Source organism: Drosophila ananassae, chromosome 2R (genome assembly GCF_017639315.1).
Source record: "Drosophila ananassae strain 14024-0371.13 chromosome 2R, ASM1763931v2, whole genome shotgun sequence".
NCBI lineage: Eukaryota > Metazoa > Arthropoda > Insecta > Diptera > Drosophilidae > Drosophila > Drosophila ananassae.
Window position 1 is genome coordinate 21,932,655 of NC_057928.1, and position 27,228 is coordinate 21,959,882.

At 40.5% G+C, this 27,228-nt stretch overlaps 3 protein-coding genes across 7 annotated transcripts; all 3 read right to left on the reverse strand.

Annotated features, from left to right (window-relative positions):
• On the reverse strand, nucleotides 1-11,233 carry LOC6507844. 2 transcript variants are annotated; one of them, XM_001956424.4, is made up of 4 exons: nucleotides 10,156-11,233; nucleotides 794-1,425; nucleotides 167-729; nucleotides 1-113 (listed from the first exon to the last, which is right to left on the reverse strand). In XM_001956424.4, exons 2-4 carry the CDS (start codon nucleotides 1,344-1,346, stop codon nucleotides 60-62), a joined length of 1,170 nt encoding a protein of 389 aa, XP_001956460.2. In that variant the 5' UTR covers nucleotides 1,347-1,425; nucleotides 10,156-11,233; the 3' UTR covers nucleotides 1-59. The 2 variants fall into 2 exon arrangements, with proteins under 2 accessions (XP_001956460.2, XP_044571013.1); XM_044715078.1 differs by lacking the exon at nucleotides 10,156-11,233 and having other exon boundaries at nucleotides 794-1,438.
• A 1-nt stretch (nucleotide 11,234) lies between these two features.
• Nucleotides 11,235-11,927, reverse strand: LOC26515343. The gene is made up of 2 exons (XM_014910236.3): nucleotides 11,620-11,927; nucleotides 11,235-11,553 (listed from the first exon to the last, which is right to left on the reverse strand). The coding sequence occupies exons 1-2, from the start codon at nucleotides 11,690-11,692 to the stop codon at nucleotides 11,300-11,302; spliced, it is 327 nt and encodes a 108-aa protein (XP_014765722.1). The 5' UTR covers nucleotides 11,693-11,927; the 3' UTR covers nucleotides 11,235-11,299.
• A 425-nt stretch (nucleotides 11,928-12,352) lies between these two features.
• LOC6507843 lies at nucleotides 12,353-27,153 on the reverse strand. Of its 4 annotated transcripts, none has more exons than XM_014910003.3 (7): nucleotides 26,991-27,153; nucleotides 21,887-21,977; nucleotides 14,399-14,562; nucleotides 14,217-14,327; nucleotides 13,870-14,034; nucleotides 13,707-13,807; nucleotides 12,353-13,641 (listed from the first exon to the last, which is right to left on the reverse strand). In XM_014910003.3, the coding sequence occupies exons 3-7, from the start codon at nucleotides 14,511-14,513 to the stop codon at nucleotides 13,180-13,182; spliced, it is 954 nt and encodes a 317-aa protein (XP_014765489.1). In that variant the 5' UTR covers nucleotides 14,514-14,562; nucleotides 21,887-21,977; nucleotides 26,991-27,153; the 3' UTR covers nucleotides 12,353-13,179. The 4 variants fall into 4 exon arrangements, with proteins under 4 accessions (XP_014765489.1, XP_014765488.1, XP_044571014.1 ...); XM_014910002.3 differs by having other exon boundaries at nucleotides 26,545-27,153; XM_044715079.1 differs by having other exon boundaries at nucleotides 14,217-14,324; nucleotides 26,991-27,151.
• Between the last annotated feature and the right edge of the window lie 75 nt (nucleotides 27,154-27,228).

The window sequence follows — 27,228 nt, forward strand, 5'->3', positions numbered from 1 at the left end:
TGAATCAAAACAATTTTTTTATTTTCACAAAAATTTCAACAAGTATTTAACAAGAACTCCTATCTTCTCTCGATTTTTAAGGATAATAACTGTGAATTGGGGATTTGTGGAAGCTACAAAATATTCAAAATTATTGTAAGAAGGCACTGCAAGGACATATACTTACCAACAGCCTCATATTTTTGATCAAATTCCGGTTGTAGGAAACAAGTTCGAAGGGTCTCTCGGAGGAAAATTCATTGTCTCGAAGGATTGCTAGAAAGGATCTCAGATAGGGCTCCCTTTCCAGCTTTGAATGTTCTAGTCCGCAGTTAAAATAGTTTAGGTTTCTGGCACTTCTCATTAAAGCCAGAAACTGATCGTCTGTTATCGGCTGGCGGTTGCAGTTCAGTTCGAGTCTCACCAAGGTGTTGGCATGTCTGGTTAGGAATTTTTGGATCACTTCGTCCCAGTGGGAACGGCATCTACTGATCAGGAACACCTTGATCCTGGGGCATTGCGGGAATTCGCCAGATATTTTACAATCCTTGATGTGTAGTTCCTCCAAGGAGGGCCAAGTCGTTGAGGACATATTCCCCTCCGGCCTGAAGTCCACGTTGATTAGATGAAGAGTGCGCAGATTCTTCAGGGGAGTACATATTTGGGGAATATTTATGCAATAGTGCCAAAGACGCATTCGAGTGTTGATTGTCAGCTCCTCCAGCTTCACCAATTTCTTAATATCATAAACTAAAATATGGAATATCATAATATTACAGAGACTACTATCTTCTAATAGGAGTTAGAGTACTACCTTCAGCTCCATCACAGGAAACATAAGTCAGTTTTCTTAAGTTTGGAACTTTCAGCAGGCTACAGATGATAGAGGGATATGACTTATAGGGAATATGTATCTCAACTGACTTGAGACGATCCTTGATCCTGAATAAAAAGGTCTGTATACTCTGATCGTTGTTGTCCTTGACGTAACAACACAGGCTCTCCAAATAAGGACAGTGCTCTGCGATCAACTTCCCCACTTCAGGATCCCATTTCATCGAGGTCGTTAAACTTTTTACATTTCCACCACAGCACTTCAGAAGGATCGCCCAGGACTCTAAGCTTAGACTGTCCCATGGTCGGATCTCCTCGAAGAGGTGGCGACTGTGGAAGGCGAAGCCTTCCTCCAGTACCGGGTGGGCCAGCGCCAAATTAAGTTTTTCGTGGTGCTTTCGCAGCTGATGGAAGATCAAGTCGAGCACCTCCAGCGGCAGGTCGAGTATAGTCCGGTGTGCCTCCATGGCAGAGCTTTTTCCTCCGAGAGCAAAAAACACACTGAGAGCTGATTTCGCAAACAGCTGAAACATTTTCGAAGAGAACCAGCTTGGAAGTTCGCCAACATCGGTTCATGACACGCTCTCGTAGCTTTTATATTTTAAGGCAGTACTTATGTCACAAATTAATTTATTTTTATTAGGAATAAAAATATCAATTACTAGCTAATGAAATAATAAAGTAGAATCAGTTAACTGCATTTAATGGCCACTTAGTTGGCTGAAATATTTATTACAATTATTTTCCAGCCCCATTCTATAAGAGCTTTTCGCATCCACCCCTTGCCGATCTCACACCCTGGGACCTTATTTTCTTCCCCCAATTTTCCAAACAAATAAAAGTATAACATAACATGTTTCGGGCTCAGAAAGTTGGCTCAGACCTTCTTCTCTAACCAAAACTTTCGCTAAATTGTAATGTTGCAACTGCAGCGTGGGGAGGGGGCCGTAAGGGTTGGCTGACACTCTTGATGCCGCCGCGTGATAAGCACGGACCAGATGAGCCGGTGACGCAATGCGATGCGGCGGGATTGGAGGTCAATAAACCAAGCAGAATGTGGCAGGAACAGGGCGAGGATTACGCAAAAAATAAAGGGTTGCAAGCCTTCACAGGAGACAGTACTTTTCAAGGATAAAAGATAAAATATATTGGCATTTGAGGGAGTTACTATTCTTAAGTGTTTAATTTTATTTTTCAACTCTAGACTCTTTTTAGGGATAACTGCCTCGCAAGTCTAGTCTAAAAGAAGTGCAGAACCAACACCTGTTCCCAGGGGTTTTATTTCCTTTCCCCACAAACAGGACCTGTCAGCGAGTTTCCTGCAGGATAATTTGTCATTGGAGGGCAATGCCAATTGCAGTGTTCCGCCAAAAAAAAAGGGGTTGCAACTCTGAACTGTGACTCACCTCACCTAGATTCCTCTGCGGAAATGGAGTGGAAATGAGGGGCATTTGCAAAGGAAGGCCATGTTGCACAATAGGCTGGCTCACTGGCTGGCTCAAGTGTCTCTTGCCACTTGCAACTTTCTCCAGTATTAGCGCACACTCTCTCTCCATATCGCTCCAGAACTTTCCCTACGACGGAGCTCGGATCTGGGGGGGATGTGGGAGGGAGGGAAGGAAGGAAGGAAAAGAAAGAAAAACTCGCCCAGCCGGTTTTCTTGGTTTCTTCGGGTAATCTGTCTAAGCAAATATTGCATGAGCCCAGGTGAGTGCAACTAGTTTTTCCAGCCGACGAGGGAAAAACTTGCAATGGCAATGACCCAACAGGCTTAGCCTTGAATCTCCAGTGGCAAGTGGAAAACCAGTTGGTGGTAACAACAAAATATATAAATTAAATTAGTAATTTTAAGGATTAAAGAAACTAACCTAAGACAGAGTGGTGTGGTGGTTGCTTCTGAAAAGTCCCTGCCCTTGGTCAAGTCCAAAGCGATTGATGCCAGACATGTTTCCAAATTACTATCAAAACCATGCAATTTCTTGTTGGCATCTTTATGGAGCCCTTGTCTCGACGCGATGACGCCAAATGACTCCCCCATCCTTATAGTCCCCAACTCACCCAACCCCCAACCATCTCCTGGAAGAGCTCCGGCTCATTGATAAGACAACTTTTACTTTAGTGAGTGGTCTGGGGAGTAGGGAGTAGAATTTTCTAGTTTTCACTTGTCACACAGAGAAAAGGTGGGAGTTTGAGTTGGACTTTCGGGTTGCTCCTTTTTTGTTTCTGGGTGCGGCACTTTCTAATACCCTGGCAGAGTGGGGGAGGGCGCCGTCAAATGAGTCAACAACAAATGTGCAAATACGCCAAAGGGCGGGGCAGCTACGGCAGCCAGGGGTATGGATGGAGGGCAGAATGCAGCAGGAGCCAAGAACCGACGCCTCGGAAAAGCAAGCGGTATGGGTAGGTCAACCACCAGACATTGAACCCAGAACCACCTCACTCACACACTCGCACACTCGCACACCACCACCAGCAGTAGCAGCAGCGAACTTCCGTTGAGAGGCATGCAAAGAAAGAGACAGGCGAACGGGATCGTGGGGCCTGTCTGCGAAAGAGAGGCAGCGACAACACAAGAAAGCATGCAACGAGCAGCACGTGAACTGAGCCACATACAGTAGATAGAGAAGGCAGCATGGCGAAAGAGATGGGGAGGTCGAGAGGGCAATGTCTGCCTTGGAGAGCGACAGAGAGCACAAGCACAAGGATGGCTGGCCTTAGAAGGAACCGAATAAGGTAATACCCTAGGAATTATATTGGATAAATTGGCCTAAAGGAACCTAGAGGTTTCTTGTTAACTTCTTCAAACGATTCAAACCGTAAACTACTATAATAATTAAATAGGTATAATCTATATAATATCAATATTTTTTAAAGGGTATTTCATAGAGTGAGGAGGCCCCATCTAGCCCCATCATCATCGTCATCATCGCCGCATTTCGCATTCGCCATTCGCATTGTGAGCTAGTTTAGTGGGTTGAGTGACACAGACACAGTTTGCCGGGCTCAGAACAGGAAAAAGTGGTGCAAGGGGGTGGTGCTATCACACAGAGGCCGAAGGACGGTGGGCTGAAAGGGGTGGCCAGCCATCCAGTTGCAGAGGCAGAGTCGGAGGTGATGTTGCGATTTTGTAATCGCAAGCCAAGTGGCTTGGCATTGAGTTGCCAGATGGATGTAATTTTGTATTTTTTGGAAAAAAGGTTCTTATTTTTTACATTTTATAATAATTTAGAGTTAATTAAATATTATTGGGAAACGTTTTTCAAAGGATTCTGCTTATTTTGATGTTTTTTTAAAGTATATCGAGAAAATTGGCATATACATACATGTTTTTATTTTTTTAATAAATATTTTATTGAAAGTCTAAAATAATGAATGTTTGATGTAAAAATTTAAAAATCTAAAACCTCTTGAAGCTAAGTTTTCAGAAATCATAATAGTAAATAATCAAAAATGTATAAAATATTACGTATACGTAATATTTTTCTAGGAGACTGAAACCACAAAAAAGAGGACCTCTGGCGAAAATTTCTGGCAACTCACTTAACTCAGACCTTATAAAATATTAACGAAAAAGGCGAAAAGCGTGCAGGCAGAAAATAAAAAATGCAGAGCCAGAAAGAAAAACTCCCCAAACAAGGCGACTGCAGCACTTCATGTCGTTCTCCCCCCCTTTCTTTCCATCTCTTTCCATTGCTGTCTCCATTTTCATCGCCCATTCCCCTATACCCCATAACCCCCCTCAATGGAGTTATGTTTTGGGATGTGGACTATACCACTAGGATGGATGGATAACACACACACACACACACATACAGATATAGAAGCTTTCCCTGCCGGTTTGTGTGTCTCTGTATGTGTGCATGCAACTGTATATGTGTGTGAGACGAAGCGAATCGAGTCGAGAGTAGAGTAGGACAAAAGGGAGACACAATTTTGGTAGCAATGACCTTCACCGCGTTGTTCAAGTTGCCGTTGTTGTTGTTGTTGTTGTCGTTGCTGCCATAGCTCCACACACACACACACACACAAACACAGACATGCACATAGAGAAGCAGGAAAAGCAGTGCAAAAACAGATGCAGATAAAAAGAGAGAGAGAAAGAGAACGAGAAAGGTTGTGGGCGGTGGGACGAGGTGCGGTGAAATAAATGATGCATGAGTGCAGATGGTTGAGTATTCGCTGTTAATGGGGGAGGTTGGGTAGGGGGAGTCAGGTGGTTGGGTGGCTTGGCCGCTAGGTGCCGCTTTTTTGCCATGCCATTTCTCGCTCTCTCTTTGACTCCTTCTCGTCCTCTTGCTTTTCCCACCGCTTTTCACTGCACAAATTAAACGTAAAAAAGATAAAAGTGCTTTTGTGCTGCCATTGAAAATGGAGTTGTGTGTGCAGAGTGAAGAGCGAAAGGCAGGGGGTGGAGTGGTGGTTGCCCCAGGGGAGGGGGAGGGCTGCGAACCTAGCGTAAACTTGACACTGACGTTGTATGCACTCCCCCGCCCCAACTCCCCTACTTTTCTCCCCTTTTTTTTCGCCCCAAGGGTGCGGCCTGTCGTTTTTTGTTTTCATTCTTTTCTTTTCAGCCCAGTCTTTGCTTTAATTTTTTTTTTGTTGCTAGCTACTTTTTTTTTTATTTTTTGTGAAAATTGCTCAAGTGCGACACAGACATGGGGTAACGGAAGAGGGGTTGGGGGGCTGGGTATTTAACTTTTGGTATCATTGACCTGGAGTTCTCTGGAGTTCCATAAGCTGGCAAGAGCTGCATGGGGAAGTTTTTTTTTACTTTTAAGGGGTTTTAAGACTTAAAAAAAATGTTATAAAATTATTCTATAAATATAATATTATTTTATAGATTTTTAATAAAGTAAAACATTATAGACTATGTGTAATAAGAGTCTTAAAAGTCTTATATTTCATTTTACGATTTAGAACTTGTAGTTTAAAATTTATTTTAGTCCCTATTATTTAATCTACTATTATTTACCTATTTTTCTTATTTTATATATATATTTTTCTCTCTGTATCACAAAGGAGCAATGTTGAAGTTGGCAGTTGGCCTGATGGTTACTCATTTTCGACGCCATTTTGGAAAATTTGTCGCAAGTGCATACACATACAACATGCACACAGACACACATGGACAAAGGGGATATATATTTGAGTAAACATATACACACATATTTGCAGTTGAGCTTTATATGTCCCCCACTTTACAATAGGTTAGTCTGTTATTGTTCTGTCTGTGTGGATTAAAATATAGAGGTAGAGATGTGTGAGTAGTATCTTCATCTATGTATGTATATGTATCTCCACGTATGTATGACAAAAAGTTTTCGCTTTTCGTTGATTTTCATTTTAATTGTGGTGTCCCTTTTTATTTTAATTTTTTTTTTTTTTCCAGAGTTTACTCATCAGCTAGTTGGAGTGTCAGGCGGGAAAGCTAAAAGTGGAGAATGAGGAGAAAGTCCTGGAGTGGAAAATTAACCATGAGATGGAAGGACTTCAAGATAAAATTGAGTTTGTGGGGGAAATTAAATTAATACAAATTATTTTAAAGCAATAAGCAATTTAAGCTTTAGTTTCAAGTACTTTTTTTCTAGGACCTCTACTGTATCCTGTAGTCCTTCAAATGGCATTTTTTCAAATTCTCCCATCTACAATCCATCAATTTGCAATTCAAACTTGTTTTCCACAGTTACTGCTATCGGAGTGCAATCTCAGCTGTCCATTATCGTGCGCTGGGCATCTGTTTGCCCCAAACAAACCACCTTGCACCACCGCCGGGCCACCAGATGGCTACGCAAATGGTGCACTCAATGGACTAGGCCAATTAAAAATCCAGTTCGAGCTCGGCTCAGTGCATGGACACGAGTGTCCTCGTGAAATGGGTTGGATGGAGGGCAAATAGAAGGCCCTGGACACACAATAGAAGCCTGTCGATGCATAAGGTATAGCGAAAATGAGCTTTGTACCAGGTATACAGGTAAAAAAATGGGCCTAGGAGAGACTTTGATCTTCAGATTCTTAAAAATAATGGAATAAAATGATTTTTAACAACAAAAAATAAATGAAAAATTAAAAACAGTCTAACATTTTATCAATGATAGGCATATTTAATTATTAATCTTCAAACTATTCAAGAATTTATTAAAAAACTATTAAATAATAAACACATAATCAATGGTATTTCTCAAATATTCTAGAGCCTAAAAATTGTAATCCCCTCTGTACTATGTGGATCCAATGCCATCTGTTGTCCCTCCATTCCTCTCCAGCTAACGATGATGAATGCCAGACCAGTTTGGACTTCACGGAGAGGGAGACTAGGGCCAGGCCAGGGCGCCCAAGGTGGTGTTGCAGGAAGCCGCTGCAAGAAGCACCGAGAATGCCATGGCCAATGCCACCGATGGTGTAGTGTCAGTGTCAATGCCAGCAGACCCGACTCGAAACTGGGTGAGAGTGTGGGCGGGGGGTGGCTGGTGGTCAGAGGCAGAGGCAGAGGCAGAAACCACCTCGTTTGCTGTGGAATGCAACAAAGGCAACAGCCACGATTTCAATTCCAGCGATTATAACATCGGCTAGCGACTCGAGGGGCCATTAGCCTGGCTTTGGGAGTCGAGAGAACTCTACGGTAACTCTCTCTTTCTCTTTCTCTTGGTCTCGCTCTCTCTCTCTTTCTGTGTGTCAGTCTCTTGGGCCTCCATTCCATGCCCCTCTGAACACTTCTCGTCTTTTCTCTAGCGATGACGCCTGCGCTTAGCTGCAGTTTCAATGACCGGGAAGTTGATGACTTGAACTAGGTTTTGGTAAGGTTTTAGGCCAAAAAACAAAAGATCTTTGATGAAATGATTACTAATTTTAAGTTTTTAATTTATATCAGAGCCAAGTGTACATAAAACTTCAAAAAAGGACCTCCTACACTCACCCCAAGAGAAGTTAGAGGTTGCAACGTCCCTCAAGTACTCCCTCAAGGGTACTACCAATAACTTCGATGTGAAAGTGGCCATTGCCTTCAAGAGCTATGGAACAAAGACTAAAGACTGAGCTAGAAGTGGAGTTGGATGGGAAGACTGGCTGGATGATTGAAAAGTTACCCACAAATTATGCGAACGAAAGGCACGAAACGTGTTCGGCTCACACTGCTAGGCATTAAGTCAACTAAAGAATCCGGCAACTGAGCTGGTTGGGGGTAACTGGCGACTGGCAACTGGCAACTGGGATTGGGACTAGAAACCGCATTCAACGTTCGTCGACCTTGCAACTCGTTCTTTGTGCACATTATTATGTTTATTTATTTTCGTTTTTCCAAGCAAGATTGGCAACGAAGGGAAAAACAGCCCACAAGGAAACGTGGAAAGGTGCGGTCGTTGTTTCGATGATAGCATCGTCGCCGGTCTAGGCTTTGGATGGTCATTGAACTGGACATTACTCTTCCAAAGCAACACACTACACCCACACTCCCTATCACGAACCAAAAATAAAAGGAACAAAAAGCTAGCCGGAAAACTTCAACGGCCGAAAATACGTATCCTGGTGGCATAAGTCGTCGCACTTCATTTCCCTTTCTACCACTGTCTGGCCTCGGTTCTTTTTCCTGTTTGCTACCCATTTCAGTACAGTTTGCCCCATCGACAGATATTCATTCCTGCCAACTGTCTGGCACTGGCCCCAGCCCCAGCCCCAGCCCAGGCTCTGGCCGAAACTCCGGTTTCTACTGCTCCACTACCCCAAAGCTTCGAAAAAGAAATGTTTTCGGCAAGCACCATATTGGTGTGAGTTGGGAAAGGAAAAAGGAAATGCTGGAGAGTGTAGATAACAAATCCAATTGGTTCTATACAATATAAGAACATATATGAACAAGTTCTTAACTTTCCAAAAATTAGAAAAAGCGTTTCAGTTGTATGATCATTTTTTGTTGCCTACTTTTGGGATAAATGTGAAATATTTCATTAAAATATGATTTTCACATAATATTACAAATAAAATAATTAGCTTAAGTTTATATATCCATAAACTATGGATATAAGATTTTATAAATCTATAAATATATAAGAATTATTCTTGAGAAATTAAGAAGTCTATCTGATCTAAAAATATCATTTTCCAAAGAAGCTATAAGAATATTTAATATTTATTTTTAATATTTCACTCAAATTTCGATGTACAATATTTTATTCCTTAACTTATTTTTTAACTCAAGTGTAAAATTAAATTTTAATCAGATTCAGTTGGCAGAATAAATTGGTTTATCAAGAAGACATCAGATTTATGGCTCTGAAGAAAGAATTCCAGCTCGACTCGACCAGCCCCATAAAAAATCCCAACAAGGAGTTGCAACGTACAGCTGCTGAGTTAGCACACCCCCTCCCCCACTTTTACCAACCATTTCAAAAGGAGTCAGAAGGAGTAAGAGAGACGGAAAGTTAAAAAAGAGAGAGATAGAAGTCGGTAGAAAAACCGAAAAAGCATTTCGTCGGTTTTAGCCGGCACGAACAGATCAATGACCTGCATTTCACAGCCTGAGACACAATTCAATCGATAAAAGTGAAGAGTTGGGGCACCAGCACACACAGACACTGCACCATCACACACACACAAGCACACTCACTGACACAAACACCGACTGCCGACTACCGACCACCATGGAAAAAACAACATGGCGAACGTGAAATATGCAAGCTTCCTGCAGGAAAAGCCAAAATGGCAGACAGCATGCGGCGAACGTGACGCAGTGCAGACAGTGGCGGTGTAAAGGCGGGAAGGTGGCACAATGGAGCTAAGTGCTCCAGGGGTGGCTGCAGCAGCACTGGCAGCAGAACTTTCTAAAAATTTCTAGACCAGGCAAGAGAAACAGGAAAAGCAGGAAAACAGGAACGATGGGGGCGTCGCTCAAATTGCAAAACCATCAAAAAATGTGGAGCGAGAGTGTAGCCCGAATATTTTATTCCATTCAATCAAATCGAGGAAGCCAGGGGCCAAAAAGGCTGATTAAAATTTCAACAAAATGTTACCGGCTGGGGGGGGGGGGGGATAACAACTATCCTGGCCAACATCCAACAGGGTTCCCAGACCAGAAAGGGAAGTGACGTACAAAACCGAATGCAGCGAAGCGTGGAAATAAAAGCAACAAACAAATTCGCATTAGCAACAACCCCCAACAAACACCCAATCCGTTGCCATTGCCTGTTGTCTTAGCCACCAGGCTACCCATTATTCCCAAAGAACTGACCAAATTATGGGGAAAGGTAAGAGCCAAGTTTCTTGGGGGAACATCAGAGATCTTTGGGGGTTGTTGGTGTTTTGAGGATCTAATTAATTGATCCTTTTGTTTGGCTTTAAAATTAGACTTACCTATTTTTGTTTATTAATAATCTTGTGGAACTTGGCCAAAAAGAATGTAAATACATATCACAGCGCAGAGACACACCAAATAAACGCAGATGAACCCAAAAGAAATGTAAATGAAGGCAATCAAGAGTTTCAGAATCATAACTTAAGAGATCAAAGACAATTTCTTGAGCAATTATAGCAGATTAACAGGATAGAAAAGCTTAAGAAAAACTAAAAATAATTTTGATATTGTTTCTGGTTAATATTACTTTGTAAAATGTACTTAGTTTAGTGATTGGGTTTGACAGTTAACTATCGATAAATAATAAAGATTGTTAATAAAAAAGGGTTGTAGTTATAGGAATATTAATATTATTCTTCAGATTTGTTGAAAAAATATTAGACTGTTTTTTGAAACATTCATCATACCACCCGTGGACCATCCAGGAGCAAGTCAATTAGCCTTACTAACATACTCCCACGCCACATTTTTTTTCGGCTCCTGGACTGTTCTAGTGTTGTTGCATTTGTTGATTTTGATGTTGCCTCTGAAGTTGAGCTCCGAAATGAAAACTGCAGCGAAAGTCTGGGCTGGGAAAAAGCGAAATTTTCTGCAGTCGAAAAGTGCAGCCCTGCAAAATAGGAGTTATCCTGGCTCTCGCCAACTGTCTCTCCCAGGATATTCTCCTCTATCTCTATCTCTATCTCTGTCTGGTGGCTTTCATCCTTCTCTTTCGCTTGCAGACAGAGACATTGGCAGAACCGGAGTTTTGGCCATTTGGGTGAGGGAGTTGGACTGGAGTTTGGGTTTCTACTGTCTGGGCAACCCGAAAAAAAACACTCCCCGGAGTTTCCATGACAAACAACCGATATTCCAGGGTCCAGACTGTCGGGTGTTGGCAAATCCTGGATCCATGTACTCCATATACTCCCCCCGAAGCGCAATGGGTCAGTGTAAAATAATTTTGACAACCAAAAAACAAAAGCTGCTAGACAGTAGGTTGTTGAAACGCTGATTGATTAAGGGTGGTAATTGGAAAATGACATATTTTTGACAAAGAATTTCTTAAATTTTGATTGAAATATTAGCCAGAAAAACATTTCAACTTTGAAATTGTTTTATTTTTGAATTAAATACCGAAATATATTTAAAAGCTAATACAGTTTATGTCCTTTGTTGGGTAACAAGTGTCGGGGGCAGGATTCCAAAATAACCATTCCCCATATAGATTTGGGGAAAGGCGGGTTCACTGCCATCGGGATTGCTCTTCCAGGAAATGGTTAGGCAAGGTTCCCCCGCTTTCGGATCCTTTGGCACTGTAATTTGATAATTTTTGGCATCCTCTGGTCGAATATTATTTTTAATAAGGAACACTGGTCGCTGCACTGTCTGTACTTGTGGCTGTTGCTGTTGATTCACTAAAAAAATTAACCACAGCCGAGGAGGATTAAAATGTCAGAGTTTGAAATCAGAATTCCACTTACATAGCTGACCCCACGCGCAGGCAATCAGCAACGAATAGAACGCCAGAAACTTGTGCAACGCCACTGATTTCATAATTTATTTATGGCTATATGTGGCTTATGTGTGGAAATATAAACAAATACTGTTGTTGTGGTCTGGCTATACTAGATGCAGCAGTTCGATTCCGAATTATCTCCCGATGGCGGCGACGTCTTTACTCAAAGCGATCTCAGCTCGAACTGCCCGGTCGGCGCAGAGAACGTGGAATTGTGGGGCTATCCTATCGCATCTTCTATCGCACTACTATTTGCCAGGTAGTCTTATCAACTTACTTACTTTCTGAATGAAATTTAAATCTAATATTTGTAAACAAAGCCGAGCTCAAAAGCCTTAATCTGAGATCGTTGAGAGTCAGCTGATAAAGAGTTTCTTGGCCCATTGCGAACAAAGCCGCTTCAGGGGTTCATTGTTTTCTTAAAAAATAAAATATAAAGACTATTCTATACATTATCTTTTAAAGACTGAAGTATAATGGAATCTTTCTTATCATTTAAACCGCTTTTGAATCGATTATGTAAAGAAGCAGTTTTGTAGAATACATGTAGTATACATTTTACACATCTACATCATGTACTTATTTTCAACTGCTTGCTTGAACTGCTTTGCTTTAGCGCCATTTTTGAACATTTTCATAGATATATTGTTTTCTATTTTAAAAATATTAAGAAATAATAACACAATTTATATTCTCAATTAATATTTATTTTTTTTGTTGCTTTTTATTTAATGTCCTCTTACAACTATAGAGAAAAACATGAAACACATTTTTCAATTAAATTACAAAAAACTAAACAAACAAGCTTAGCAATTAATCTAAGTGTCTTCAATAGTGAAATCTTAGCGCAACAATTATTATATCGATTCAGCTGATTAACGCTCTCAATTGAAAGTATTGCTAACAGTAACATACAATTATCAGAATAAGTTTAAACTGATTGACTTAATCTTAGTTATAAATAACAATTTGTGTCATTTTATTTTATGTATTTTACAAATCTTCATTTATAATGCCTATGTTTGTTGGTTTTTTAGTTAAATAAGATATATTGCAAATGATTTTTAATAGGAGTTCTCGATCATGTTCGAAGACCTCCTTTCAGAGGAGATTTCTTTTCAGTGTGCTGAGGACTGGGCGTGGTCGTAAGGGCACTTTTTGGGGAGGAATGGAATATTTAATAATTAGTTTTGTATAGAAAATCGAATACTTTTCGGGGGATATATTCAAAGTGAATTAAATACTCTTGCCTTGCCCGTGGACGGAAACCGTTGCTTACAGAAATCGTGGTCTGGGCCAACTGAATAATATGCATCCTTCTTGGAAGACAAATGAAAACTAATTTTCAATTTGTATTGTGAAACGACGAGAGACTCGAACTTAAATGTAGTTTCTCAATTTAATATTTTGTTTGGGTCTGATATTTTTCTTCTACTGTACACAGTCTTTGTATATGCTTTGTTGTTTTCATTTTTGTTTGCTGGTTACTCGATTTTTAGCTTAATCTTAAATGGTTGAAACCGCTTCACACCTCGGTACTGTGTGTCTGAATGCGAACCTTCTTAACGCTTCCATTTCTTCGCATCGGCGGGGAACTGCCCGATCCGGAATAGCCCGGATTCTGGATGCCCAACGTGGGATCCGGCCGGGGTCTTGGCTTTTTCAGGCTCGAACGCAGTGGCGATCGGGTAACTGAATCTAAAGTGGAGCCATTGGACACACTGGTCACCGTGGTGCTCATGGAGGCCACACTGCCCGCCGTACCAGCTCCATTCCGGATGCCGCTGTACGGCTTTCCGGAGGCATCCGTCACCGAGACTCCGTTGCGACTGCGTGGCTCCTTGAATCCTGGATTATTAAAAGTGGTGGCACTCGCCGGCGATGAGGCGTCCAGGGCCATTGTGGGATCTCCGCCAGGACTCCGCGAGTAGATCACATCGTACAGGGCGGCCACAAACAGGGCCACGGCTAACACAATAGCAACGATCTAAAAAGGTAAATAATGTATATAATCATTGCAGTTTATTGCAGTGTTACGAGTGTATTACTCACCTGTATGTAGAAGGAAATGCCCCGCGATATCTTGAAGCCGAAGCGCTCTTGCTCATCAATTTGCAATGCAAACAAGACCGTCGCTATGATGGCCAGTACACCTGCAAATATTTGAATTTAATTTAATGACTTTCCACATCGGCTTAATCTAATCGAGACGCACCGCCCAGAAAGGCCAACAGCAACTTCACTATCACTAGGGTGGTGTAGGGCATTACCACCTTCTCCCTGGATGAGATCATCGCATGTTGAATGACCGACAAAATGCAAAAGATGCCCAGCACAGCTGAGCTGCCAATGGCCAGCAGACCACTAACAAAGACTGCATCTGAAAAGGGTTTAAATAAATATAAATAGTTATTGCATCTCCCTAAAAATACAAAGCCTGAAAAATAACAAACTTTTATTTAAACAGATAGTGTTATTTTTGGAAGCTTTGTTTCTTTAGTTTCTTGTAGTTTATGTTTCCAAAATAAAATTGTTTTAAGTCCTTTAATATTAAATACTTACTGCTTAACCTAAACTTTGATACATCGCTACCGCATTTCTCGCGGTTATACGTCAATTGCTTGCAGACCTTAAACGGTCCAAAGTAACCCCGATCATAGTCATAGCCGCCTGCTGAACGAAAACGTTTTTTAATTAAATTTTAATTAAAATTAAATAAATTACTCTCCACAGTGAATACTGACCCGATGGACTGTCGTAGTAGCCCCAAATGGGTATTCCAATTGCCACAGAGGCCAAGGCAAAACAAACGAAGCCCAGACAGGTCACCCCAGCAGCGTACAGTGTCGACTTAGCCATGTTTTACTGTACAGCATTACGATAACAATGCCAATTGAGATCCAACAAGCTGAAAAATGTAAAAGACAGCACATTAGACTAGTATTAGAGGTACTTGGGCGGCAGAGACCTGGTAATCCATGTCATGCCAAAAATAATTCCACTGTCAAGCGCATTTGAAACGAGAGGCTTTGCTTAGTTACCCCGAAATCTTCTTTCTGGCATTAGCCAACCTACTTATGGGGTCACCATCCCACCCCACCCAGTCGGGCACTTTGTCATCCTCGCATCGAGCCGTGTTCTCATCACGAACAATTAGATCCCATTCATACATAAAGAGCTACTTGCCGTTGTCCTTGAGATTGCATAAATAGAAATAGTCTAGAAAAATAATGCCAACGTTGTATCCATAAGATACACAGCCCAGCCTCTCTGTCATTTCTGTATTTCGTTCTTGATGTAAGCGGATTTCAGTCATAAACCGATTTCCTCTTACATGTAATTAAATGGCAATTTATGAAATATTTCCCAAGCATCTGTATCTGTTACTTTTAAGGCAAGTTACGCCCCAAGAATGCTGGCTATTTTTGACAGCTATTGGCTAATAGGTGAGCTATTATGGGAGGCGGTGCAAAAAATAGCAGTTACTGGCTAAATGGTTAAGCGGCGACATGGCGTATACGTAATGTATTATCTTTAAATGGCCTAATTAAAAGACTATATTTATAGCTATTTATTGTTCTACTTCCATATCATTTACCTTTTCATAGACTCGAGTCACTTACTCCTCTGGCTTCTAATAAACAATGCTAATAAACTTCCAGCTCCAACTCCTTCCTTCTCAATAAGCCGCTCTAACCCCTCCAGCCCCACTGTCATCATAAATAGTATCATATGCAAGTAAGCCGAGAAGTCCTCTATGGCGATGAGAGACTGCATGCCAGAAACTGGAAACTGGAGACAAGCTCTGGCCAAGAAATCAAAGTGAATCCGAGCCGCGGTTGCCTCATCGCGGCAACAACTGGGGAACTGGAGTGAAGATTGAGTCCGACTTGGACGCCGCTCAGATCTTCGCCAGACGCTGTTTGTTGCTCTTAGCGGTAAATAGACAAACTCAGCCAACTGGTGAGTGCAATGCAAAAAATAGAAATAAAAGATACAAGAACCAGGGGAGGGGATATGGGCCGCCCATCTTAAATTACCTCAACGATTGTGGCTGATGGTTCTGCTTCTTGACTCGAAAGTTGCCTCAAAACGAAGGCCCAACTTGGCTCGACTGAGTGGAACGTTCCTCTTAGCCGAATAGGCGAATATTCATTGTCTTTATAGAAATAGAATTCAGAAAGAATATAGCGAGTCTTAGGGACCAGATCTACCAGACATTTAAATCATATTTTTCACAAATGGTTTTCTCTCAAAAATAAGAAAAAAATTGGTTCAAAATTTTATTTGTAGATTTGTATACAGTTCTCCGAAAAATCGATCCACGATTCTTTTAAGGTATTATGTTCAAGGATCGGATAAAATTTGGCCATGATATGGAATCCTATACTAGCCCTTTATGAAAATCCTGCATTCCACAAGAGGTTGCCCCACAAAAAGTGGAAAAAAAGGATCACAAATTTTATTTTTAGGTTTTAATGCAGTTTTTCGGAGAATCGACACGATTCGTTTAAGGTATTCCACAAGAGGGTCGGATGAAAATTGGAGGTGATATGGATATCGATAGTGACCATATAACAGAATCCTGCATGCCACAAGGGGTTCCCCCACAAAAAGTAGAAAAAAAAGTATCAACAATTTTATTTGTAGGTTTTAATACAGTTTTACGGAGAATCGATAGTCAATTCGATTAAGGTATTCCGTTCGTGGATCGTATGTAAATTGGCCGTGATATGGATATCGATATGGGCCATATACCATAATTCTGGATTTCTCAAGGGGCACCCCCATAAAATCGATCCAAAATTTTGGTCGCAGGTTTTAATGCAGTTTTCCGTAGAATAGATCCACGATTCGTTTAAGGTATTCCGTTCAAGGATCGGATAAAAATTGGCCAAGATATTGAATCCAATAGAGGTCTTATACGAAAATCCTGCGTTTTTTAGGGGAGTCCACCACTAAATTGGGGAAAAAATCGAGCAAAAATGTTGTTGGCAGGTTTTTATTCAGTTCTTCGGAGAATCATCCCACGATTTAAGGTATTCCTTTTAAGAATCGGATGAAAATTGGCCATGGTATGGAAATCCAAATGGCCTCATATGAAAATTGTGGATATCACAATATTTTTTTAAACAAATTCTAGGGTATCTTTCAGTTGACTCTCTGTAGCTCGTTTCTTTTTCATTCCAGCCAGTTTCTGTTCTACCAATTCATTCCGAAACTTTGTTGCGTGGCTAACAAATGACAGCTAACCTCGGAGTCGGAGCTCAAGTTGAAGCCAAAGTCAACGGAATGAACTTTTCTCAATTGTGTCACGATTTTCAACTTGCATAAATTTTGGTTAAGATACCCGCCATGTCTCCACCTTTTTCCCCCTGCTCCGCTTATCGCAGACTCGTCGCGTGGCTTCTTTCTTTCTTCTTGAAGCCAGTCTTCTGGCCACTCGCCGGATCTCGTGTAGGTGGCCAGCAGAAAGGTGAAAACCAGGCCCCAAGCGGGTATGGGAGTGAGTTATAGAGCTGTGGGCCATTTTGATTGTCTGTTAAGAGTGTGATTCAGAGGAGATTCAAAACACCTTTTTAAAGTTTTTAAAAACACATTTTTTTACTAAATATTTCATATGTATCGTTACCCCTGCAATTGTCGTGCTTTTAAGCCATTAATAATGGCTTAGTCACCCCGTTTCGACTTATCTCTGTACTTCCATTAGCATTTTAAAATTGTCCACAAAAACAAAACCAAAACAGAGCAACCAAATCAATTAACTTGGAGAAACGAAAGCAAGCGAAATAAAGCAATTTAACACAGATCGGAGCGGTTAAGAGTGGAATAGAAAGGCTAACAACCTTTTGGGGTCTCCCCAGACCCTAAAGACCCTGCAGACCCTCCAGACCGTCCAATCCACTCCAGACCCATTAGCCTCACTCACTTAATCAACGAAATGTGCAAATTTTTCCAGACTAAAGGGCCAAACCTAGCGCAACCCAAATAAACCGAGAGAACTTGATCTAATGAAAAGTCGCTTTTCCACGGAAATTGGGTCAGCAGTCCGTCGTCCAAAGTCCGGACTCCGGAGCAGGAACCTGAGAATCCAGGGACCCAGTGCCAGACAGGAAATTTACTTCAATTTGTCGGTCTTTCGGTCGGTTCGGTCGGCGACTCACGCCTGCAAATCAAATGGAAAAACGTGTCGCGGACTCTCTAATGGTGCCTCTCACCTTTCCACCCTTGGAACACACTGCCCCTGGGCTCCACACCATTTCCTCACCTTCACTATCCACCTTTTTATTTTTTTTGCCTATTGATTTTCAGCCGAATCGTGGTTGGCTTTATTGTTTGATTTCTATACCGTAGAACAGATGGGTATAATCCAGTCGTTAGGAATTTAGAAACTAAAAACCTTAAAAAATATAGTTGCAGACTAAACACTCCTAGAACCCGGTATGAAAGTCAATATTTATTATTATTTCAGGAATATAATACCACTTCTGTTTGCCAATTAAAAAGAAAAATAAATAAAAAATATGGTTTTCAAGGGAATTATTGGAATTATTGGATATTATAGGATATGATGAGAGTCCATATGGCGTGCTTGGAGTTCTCTAGTGTTCCGGGCCGTATTTCTTGGCTTTGTTTATGTTTGGCCGCACTTGTTGCCATGGCAAAGTGCAAAACAGGCCACAACAGTTGGGGAAAAGTTTCCTCCACTTGCCAGCCACTGGCGTTGCCTTGGAAAACTCTGTGTCGAATTGGGAACAGTGGAAAATGCAATTTCCCTACAGCTACTCTTCTACTATTTTTTTTGGGGCTCTGTTGGGGCCAGTCAAGTGAGGTTGGAACCTAATTCAATTGAGTGACTGTTTAAGACTAAATCTTTAACCATTTTTGCCGCAACTCTGATTCCCACTCGGAGTAGACAACTTCCGCTTCTTTTCTTAACAAAGTCTACTCTATTTCCTGCCTTAAAACCAGCTTCTAGAAATCCAGAGCTCCAAGAGCTAATCCCAAGGGAAGTAAACAGGTTAGATAGTCTAGAAAAATGGGTCACAACTGGGGTGAGGGGCTCATCTTAAGGTTCTTATTTGATTTGTGGTTAACACATTTCCCTACAAGATGCCACTGCCACTATTCTTCTCCCTTGAAAGATTTTCACATATCGTTGAATTGTGAAAAACTTTTACTTTGTAAGCAGTTTGGGTGAAAGTTTCCGCTTGACAGAATCGCCCTTCTGCCAGACACAATCTATACAGTGGCGATCTCGTTTTTCTACTTCACACTCGCCCATAAGTACTTGGGTAAACTGTCAGGGTTCTTTCTTTCTTCTTGTTTTTCTAAAGTTTACCAGTTTCCCAGTTGGTATTTATCTATCGTTATGACAAGCGTGCAACATGCTGCAAGTACGACAAGTTGTGCTAACAACAATCAAACTGCCAACGCCCTCAGAAACTAGTTCCCCCAGCCCTCTACACTTGGATTATGGAAGTAGTTTAAAATATTACTAAAATATGACTATTATTTGTACTACTCTGCATTCTATAAAGTCTATTTTTGTATTTTTTTAGTAATATTATATTATATATATTTTTATAAAAATTAATAAACTATATTTTCCCAACTGTAGTTGCCCCCTTTGAATATGTGTGTCATATATTGTCATTAGAGAGGGTGGTGGCAGGGTGTCCTCTTGTTTTGCGGCCAGTTGTTTTTTGTCCCACTTTTTCCCCATCCCCCTGGCCCATAATTCTTGGCCGTTATTTACATAACATGTGCTGCATTTTACATGAAACGGTTAGCCATCTTCGTTGGCCGCCTCAGACAATTAAGCATAATTGCTGCCAGGCAGGCCGGAGCGGAGAGCGGTACATATGTCTTCGTATATGTTGAGTTAAAGCCTAAAAGAAGGGGCTGAAACCGGGTTCTTTATGGCCTAAACACGATGATGTTCCAGAATTTTTGTTATAAATTATGTAAGTTACAAGACAAACTGGGAGAACTAAGCTTGAAATGATTTATTTTGAATATTTTTACAGAAAAGGTCTAGGAAGGGCTATCTAGATTAACAAGTTAGTTTTATTTAAAAAAGTATCTCATAGATCTATCTATTATCTAGATCTACCTATCTATTTATATTCTATAGATTTATCAATTCTTTAGGGTATATAAGCTACTGGCTCTGAGAGACTTTGCTTATCCACTTCCGTACTTCAGATTGGCCTATTTTCTTCTGGCATCTTGAATTGGCTCTGCTGGCTGGCCTCCCAAGGCGCTGCTAACACGTTTTGTTTAATGATGATGGCCCATTGTCGTCCATTCATTTAATTTGCTTGTGCTAATTTCCAGCCCCGACACGGCAAAAGTCACACGAAGAGTCAGGGGGACGGGTCTGGTCTCTGCTCGGTCGATTCAATAAAGTCATTAGCTAAAGTAGCCAATGCATCGGGGACGTTCGTCGGTCCAAGATGCATTCAGAATGGAGAATGGAGAATGGAGTGTGGAGCGGGATGCGGCTCAGTGGCTTGGCAAATGGAAAGTGCAACGAGGCGGCAGGCAAGGCACTGATGCTGCTCGTTCATATTGCAGCTGCACATGTTGCTGATGTTGCAAGAACGACTCTGGCACTTGGAGAAATTAAACTAGAAATTATTATGCCTTGGTGATTTTTTTGCAGTGTTTTTTCTAATTGTTAATAGCTACTGCTGCCACTGTCAGTTCATAATACTGCGTGCCACGCCCCAAGGCGGTGCCAAGTTTAACTAACCAACTGCCAAAGATGGCCCGTTATCTGGCTAAAAGGCAATTTATGGTAACTAAGGTTGTAATTGGTAGTTTGGCCAACTAGATGGTTGGATAGTTTAGTTTACTATAAGCTATTGATTTTCATAAATGAATAAACAATTTATAATTCCTAGTGAATTATTCAGTGATAGTTGGAGAACTGTGCTTTCTCTTTAACAATTTCAAAAAATAAAGTGATTTATGAATACCAGCACGCGATTTTTCTTAAGTCTAAAGAACAAATGCCAGAATTCTCTATAAGGTCTGGTGGATCAAGAGTGCCTTTTTGTTCGGCTTAGCTGGCTCTGAGTCTCCGATGCAGTCGATAAATCACGTTCGGCACTCATCTCAGAGTGCGATTATGATTAAAATTCTGTTACCATGGCTCTGATTTTCACCTGGCTAATTAAGTAGGAAAATGCTTAGTAGGCTTTGGCCTTTCTTTTGTCCCAGCTAATTAACAATTGAAACACGTTTTGAGAGTTTGAAAGTGAAGTACTTCCGGGGAAATGAGTGGAAGTTTAAGAGTGTTTAGAATATAATTACTTTAAAATTTATATTTAATAAAGGCATTCACCCTCTTGTAAGACAATAAACTTTGTAGACCTTATTATTGTTTTAAAACAATTTCCAGCCCAGACATTTTCTCCTACATAACATACTCTATACCATATACCGTATATGCAAATAAAAGCTTGTAACTCCCACATAAAATGGGAAATTAACATAACGATAAGCAGGGGCAGACAGATATATTATTGGAAAACAAGTTTTCATTGTCTTGGGAGTCAAAGGTTGGCGAAAAGAAAAGCCTCTAATGAGGCTGCCGCAAGTACTTCAAACGTATGTAACTTGAGAATTCCATTCCAAGCTTTATTATTATTAAATGGGAATTGAATTCATAGCTTGGAAGTACGAGGTTAGGTGAGTCATGGGCCTGTGTGGTTGATCATCTCTTGGCCGCTGCCCTTTTAATGTAATTTAATTTGTGACTCGTTCCTGTTGTCAGTTATTGAACCGGTTGGGGCGAGTATTTGCTTCTCATATTCACATTAATTCAGATATTTATTATGGTTTATACTCAGTTCTTAAAGGGTATATACTATATAGTCTTAGTACCTCCAGGGTGTATCTCTCTTTCTCTTTTAGAAAATTAAAATAATATTGTTTGTGGCCCACGTTGCGTATACATAATTTCATAATTTAATTATGTCGCAAGACGAGTTACATTCTTCGCCGCCAGCGGGCATAAAAATGCGTAAAATTAAAAAGAATGAGAATTGAAAAGAAGACAGGCGCGGTTCAGGTTAACAACCTTGACCGCGAATTCTTCAGAGAAATAAAAGAGGGAAGCAGGGGAATTCTTTTATTGAATTTCAGTTGCTGATTCGGCAAATATATCTGAAACTGGTATTGGGAAATAAAAGTTCTTGCCTGGCATAATTACTGATACTCACATTTTGTTTAATATTTTAGACAATATTTATTCCGATTAAACAAACTTTTATTTTTGTTCTGCTGCAGTCCATGACTCGATAGACTCGATTTCTGGAAGAAAAAGAAAATCAATTTATGAGCCATAAGAGGTTTAAAGCAAAAGAATAGGTTGTTAAGTAAGATTTTCATCTCAAATCATCTGTCGTTAATCACTTCCCTTAATTAAATGATAAACCCATAACGCAATTCCAGCAGCAATTGCAGCAAGTACAATAATTACTTAAACTCTTATCAAAAAAGGGGGTGGTGGCGGCCAACAAGCGTGCCTCGAATCGTTGAGTAAAAATTGCACGACAATTACCCCAGAGACCTCAGTCTCTGCCGGAGACAAGTCGGAAAATTTCAGCAAAATTTGTATGCCAGTTGCGCAGCAATGACAATGGTTACTGGAGCCCCTGAAACCCCTTTACTGGCAAGTTGCGTGAATCACGTTAGTCGGCGGCGTGACAATGGGTGAAACGCAATCAAAAGTACTTAAAACCCGAACCGAAAGCTGACAGTTGATGGCTTTCTAATTTCCTCATATTTCTCTTCTGTTTGGGAAGCAGAAACAACACTTTAATTAGAGTCTTGCAGTTCAAATATGAGCTATAATTGACCTCCGAAGAGGTCTCTTTTTGGGGGGTTTTATGTTTATGCAATGGGATGCTGTTGGTCTTGACCTTTGGCAACAAACATACTTGTTGATTGGGCAATTGGACACCAGCCGAAAATAAATTCTTTCAATTTAGAAAAAAAGTATTGCTCAAAGGCAGTGATAATTGATGAAGAAAGAGATTTATGAGAGCTGTACTTCTATAGAAAACCTGCAGAAATAGCAAGAAAAGTATCTTAAACTGTTTCTTGGAGTGAGGTGTAAAGTCATTTCAAAAAGGAAGCTGAGAATCATCATTACACTCATTACACTGCCAACTAAATGAATTTAAGCACCACTTTACTGACGAAATTAAAGCCCTGAAATCATCCCAAATTAGATTTGTAACTCCAATTAAAATCTCTTTAAGAGACTACCAACTGAAGCACAACTGAAACACAGTTTTTTGTTGCCAAATAAAAGCAAATAGTTTCGACAGGCCATTACGTCGACTGGACAATGGTTTTGGAAACACTTTTGGGGACAGCACTTTCGCTAAAAGCTCCGCCTTCATCTAATTTCCTGCCCCACAATAGCGCAGTTTCAGTTTCAAATCAATACTCCCAGGGAACTCCCAGCCACTTACACACTCAAAATTTAATAATAAAGAATAAAGAACGGATGGAAATGGATTCATGTAATCAAAGCCAAAGCAATGCTTTCTACAAAAGAATCGCTGAACCGCAGCCTCCTCCCACCCAAAAAGCCAGTATAAAAAAAACAGAATGAGTGCACTTAAATAGCTGCATAAATTTCAATTAAAATGCAGCAAAATAAGAAAAATAACAACATAATATGAGAGAGCTTGAGCTCTGGACCTGGGACCCAACAAAAGAAGAAGCTAACCATTTCAAACTCAATTAAAAGGGCACTTAATTACGCGGCCAAAGTTTGTAAATCGAGACAAGGATCGAGATATGGATGAGAGAGAGAAGGCAATAGAACACTTGTAGAAGAAAATGCAAAAAAAAGAAAAGCTTATTTGCATAAGACAGGCCTCTAAGGGTTTGGAGTGACTAAGGAGTTAGTATGGCCATTTTTTTTCTTAAAATAAATCACTATTCTACTCTAAAAACTATATATAATTAACTGTTATAGCTTATAGATCTATTCTGTAATAGACCCCCAGTTCTATAGACAACGCCTGTTGCATGTCTACCTCTCTCTCTCTATTATACAATGCCCCCTCTCTCTCTCTTGGAAATAAACAAAATGCTGACTACGCAAGTGTGACGTCTGCTGCAGTTGTTTTATTTTGGCTTTTGGCCACACTACCACTTAGCCACTCAACCAAAGCTCCCCACTTCCCACCGTGACCACTGTCCGCTCCACACTCCCCTCCCACACCACACCCTCTCCCCCCATCGGCTATCAATGCCGACGACCTGCCCACATTATGTAAAAATTGAAAAATGCGATGGGCGACACGAAAATTCTTCCACAAGCAAGCCACCAAAAAGTTTGTGTTTTGTTTATAAAAAAACGATAAAAAGTGAAGAAGAATAAACAAAAAAAAAACAAAGAAAAAAACAACCAGTTTTCGGGGGCTAACGGTGCTCAACGTCACCTACTTTTCACTCTAAAATTTTTGGTACTCGTAGATAAAATATCTTTTCTTACGAGTATGCAGTTTGAGTATCTGTATCTGTGTGTGTTTGTGCTTCTCTAACCGTTAAAACCGGTTATATTTTGGCTTTTATTCAAGTTTTTCATTTTCTTTTTTATTTTTTGGGGGAATTGAAAACGAAATTTATTTTGAAACTAAGTTACTAGAGGAAAAAGTTGAAGAGGTTTCCTGCTGGGTTTTGACCGAGTTTTCATTTCAATGGACGGGGTAGGGGTTAAATACGTATTTGTAGATATTTTATAGGATTGGATTCTAAGATTCATAAAAAATATATATTTTTTTAGAAAAGTTCTCTTCATGTTGATCTCTAGCGAGTTCTTATGAATTTTTAGGCCATAAGCCATAAGAAGCCACTCCTCGAAACTTGATAACTTAAAGTAACTTGAACGATAAGACGTCCAAACGTGACCATCAAAAGAAGAAAACAAGAAGATGAAAAGAAATATGAAAAGTTATTTAATAAAAATCTTGGAAAACCTTGGAAGATAGGCCTTACAACAGTTCCAGTAAAAAGAGTTTTCAGAAAAGCCTATGTAACTCCTAATAAAAAATATATACATGTGTATTTAATATTAATAATATTATATAATATAGAAAAGTAGTTAGTTTTTACTTTCAGTGTACATTTAATACAACATTTCTATCAAAACAATTTAGCAAAAAAGCACATTTAATTATTTTATTTTTGCCTTGCTTGTTTTCGTGGCGCCATCTATTCAAACCTGCCTCCAAAAATAGCCACAAAAGCGAAACCTTGGCGTGCCTGAGGAACTCTTTATTATCCTAGTTTTATGAGCCCATAAAACGCTCCATCGCCCGGCTTGTCACTGCTCCCTTTTGGCCAAGAATAGAACGTTCATTGAGCAGGCCTGGCCAGCACTTTCACTTCCACCGTCCTGTCCCCTCCGCCTTTCACTAATTTTTACGTAAGCCTAGTCCTCCTCTATGGTATATTCCCACCTCTTGGCTTTTCCTTTTGGCTTAATAGGTCACTGCTGCCGGCCGGGATTCGCTCACATGGGCCGCACCCACTGTTGGCCAAAAAGGTTAAGTTGGTAATTAAATTTAAGGTCAGTTTTTGAGTCAGCTGGCCATCCGGCAGGTCCCTTTTGCTGATTCGGTTTTGCTAAAAGCTTTTTATCTATGGGAATGTAACTAAATGAGTTCCCTTGCGTGCCAGATTGTCATCATTTGCCTGAGATCATCATCAAGGGGGGAAGTGCTCGTAAATACATATAGTTTTTCAATCTCCTGCATGGCTGAGCGCTCTGATGGAAGGTTAAGATGGCTCTCAACCAGGGATTTTACAAAATAATTGGCTTTGTTTTCTTCACATATCAGCGGAAAGTTATTCGAGTTCTGGCGCTCCCCTATCGCTTTTTTGGGGTGACTTTTTTGGCCAAATGATGTCAGCAGTTGGACTTATCCACCTTGCAGGATGTACTTCTTACTTTCACCCTTAATTAAATATTACTTTTAGGTCTTTAGGCCACTGTTTTCTTGGTAAATAAAAAAATATTATTAAAGTGCCAACCTGCAATGCGACATTTTGTGACAATTGTTGTTTACAAACCAAACTAACAACAAACTAAAAAAAACTGGCCTTTTTTAATTGCTCGACAACATTTGCTAATTAGGTTTTACAGTTGCGAGCGTTCTTATCACAAATTGCGAATTTTCTCAAAGCCCTAGGAAAAGTTTGCATATTTAAGTTGAGGTTGGCCCCCTTCCCCGGGCCATATATAACCCTTTTCCACCGATTTTTCCCCCTTTTAGACGACACCTGCTGAGCTGCCGTGACTGAAAGTCATTTAAACTGCGGCTGGCATAATTATTTTTGTAGTTTTTCTGCTTTGGAGTTGCTTTGGAGCTATGTAAATAAATTTGCAAGTGAATTTTGCACTTGCAGAGGCGTTCAAGGCGAGACTTTTGGGGGCAGTAAGCAGTAAGTGCATCTACGGTCGTAAATCTTTTTTACAATTTTTAATGAGTTTCATCTGATAAGCCAGAGAGTTATGTTCAAAGGGGGTTTGATGGGAAAATTGTTAGAAAAAAATGCACTTTAGGGGGTTATACATTATTTAATATCTGTAAAATACATTTTAATACTTTTGGATTAATTTGTATCTGCCTCACGTTCCTAGATACCCGATCTCATCCGATAGATACTTTTGTATCTCAACATCTGAGCCATCTGATGGAATGTGCTTGGATAAGGCGCCACTGCCCGGTTATCGTTGAAACAATATTTAGATCCAACCCAGCCAGACACCAACAATTTTCATTCCAATCAGAAGTAAACAAAAATCAAAAAGGCGACATTAAAAAAAAAAAATGAAAAAAAAATGCCAACAAACCTGTTGCTGTGGTCGCTGCCTCTGCCTCTGCCTCTGCCAACGACAACGACAACGCCAACGTCAAGAACTTCGGCTTGAAAGCTCTCAAGCGGAGTTGTTTTTGTTGTTGCAGCCGCCTTTTTGCATGTGCAAAAAGAGAGAGGGAGCACTCAAGAACGAAAGGTAGAGAGAGAGAGAGAGTTGGCTCTGCTCACTAATACACGGCTCTTTTGACAGGTAAGCGAAACACGTCGCTTAGCAAGAAGAAGAAGCAATAATGAATGATCTCCAGCTTTAACTTCAGGCGCTTTTTAGGTGTATTGGTATGCGTCGTGTGTGCATTTCTGGGAGTTAACTTTAACACATTTTTCCTTGGAATTTCAAATTCCTGCACTTTACGCCCGGCTTTTAAGTAGATTCTTCCTTTTTTTTTCAATTTAAACCATATTCACGGGTCACACACTCACACACTGAAGGGGGCACCGCGCACCGGTTGCGCAGGCGAATTACTAAACTTGGCCCACGACTAAAAAGCCAATTGGCGTAACTGGTTGTACCTCGGTTTTAAGTGCTGCGACCGCGGCGTTCTATGGGCGACTAAACCAGCGGTTACAGAACTTAGCTTTCGTTATTCCTATTTTTAACTGAGCGCTTTAACATTTCGATAGCAATCGATAACATTAGCAAAGCTTTTAAGGTTTGTGT

Coding starts and splice junctions, on each gene's coding strand:
- LOC6507844 (XM_001956424.4), bottom strand. CDS start 1,346: ATGTTTCAGCTGTTTGCGAAATCAGCTCTCAGTGTGTTTTTTGCTCTC. Junction 730..793: donor TTCCTGTGATGGAGCTGAAG/GTAGTACTCTAA, acceptor TCCATATTTTAG/TTTATGATATTAAGAAATTG. Junction 114..166: donor TCAAAAATATGAGGCTGTTG/GTAAGTATATGT, acceptor AATATTTTGTAG/CTTCCACAAATCCCCAATTC.
- LOC26515343 (XM_014910236.3), bottom strand. CDS start 11,692: ATGAAATCAGTGGCGTTGCACAAGTTTCTGGCGTTCTATTCGTTGCTG. Junction 11,554..11,619: donor CTGCGCGTGGGGTCAGCTAT/GTAAGTGGAATT, acceptor TAATTTTTTTAG/TGAATCAACAGCAACAGCCA.
- LOC6507843 (XM_014910003.3), bottom strand. CDS start 14,513: ATGGCTAAGTCGACACTGTACGCTGCTGGGGTGACCTGTCTGGGCTTC. Junction 14,035..14,216: donor ATCAAAGTTTAGGTTAAGCA/GTAAGTATTTAA, acceptor AACCCTTTTCAG/ATGCAGTCTTTGTTAGTGGT. Junction 13,808..13,869: donor GCTGTTGGCCTTTCTGGGCG/GTGCGTCTCGAT, acceptor AAATATTTGCAG/GTGTACTGGCCATCATAGCG.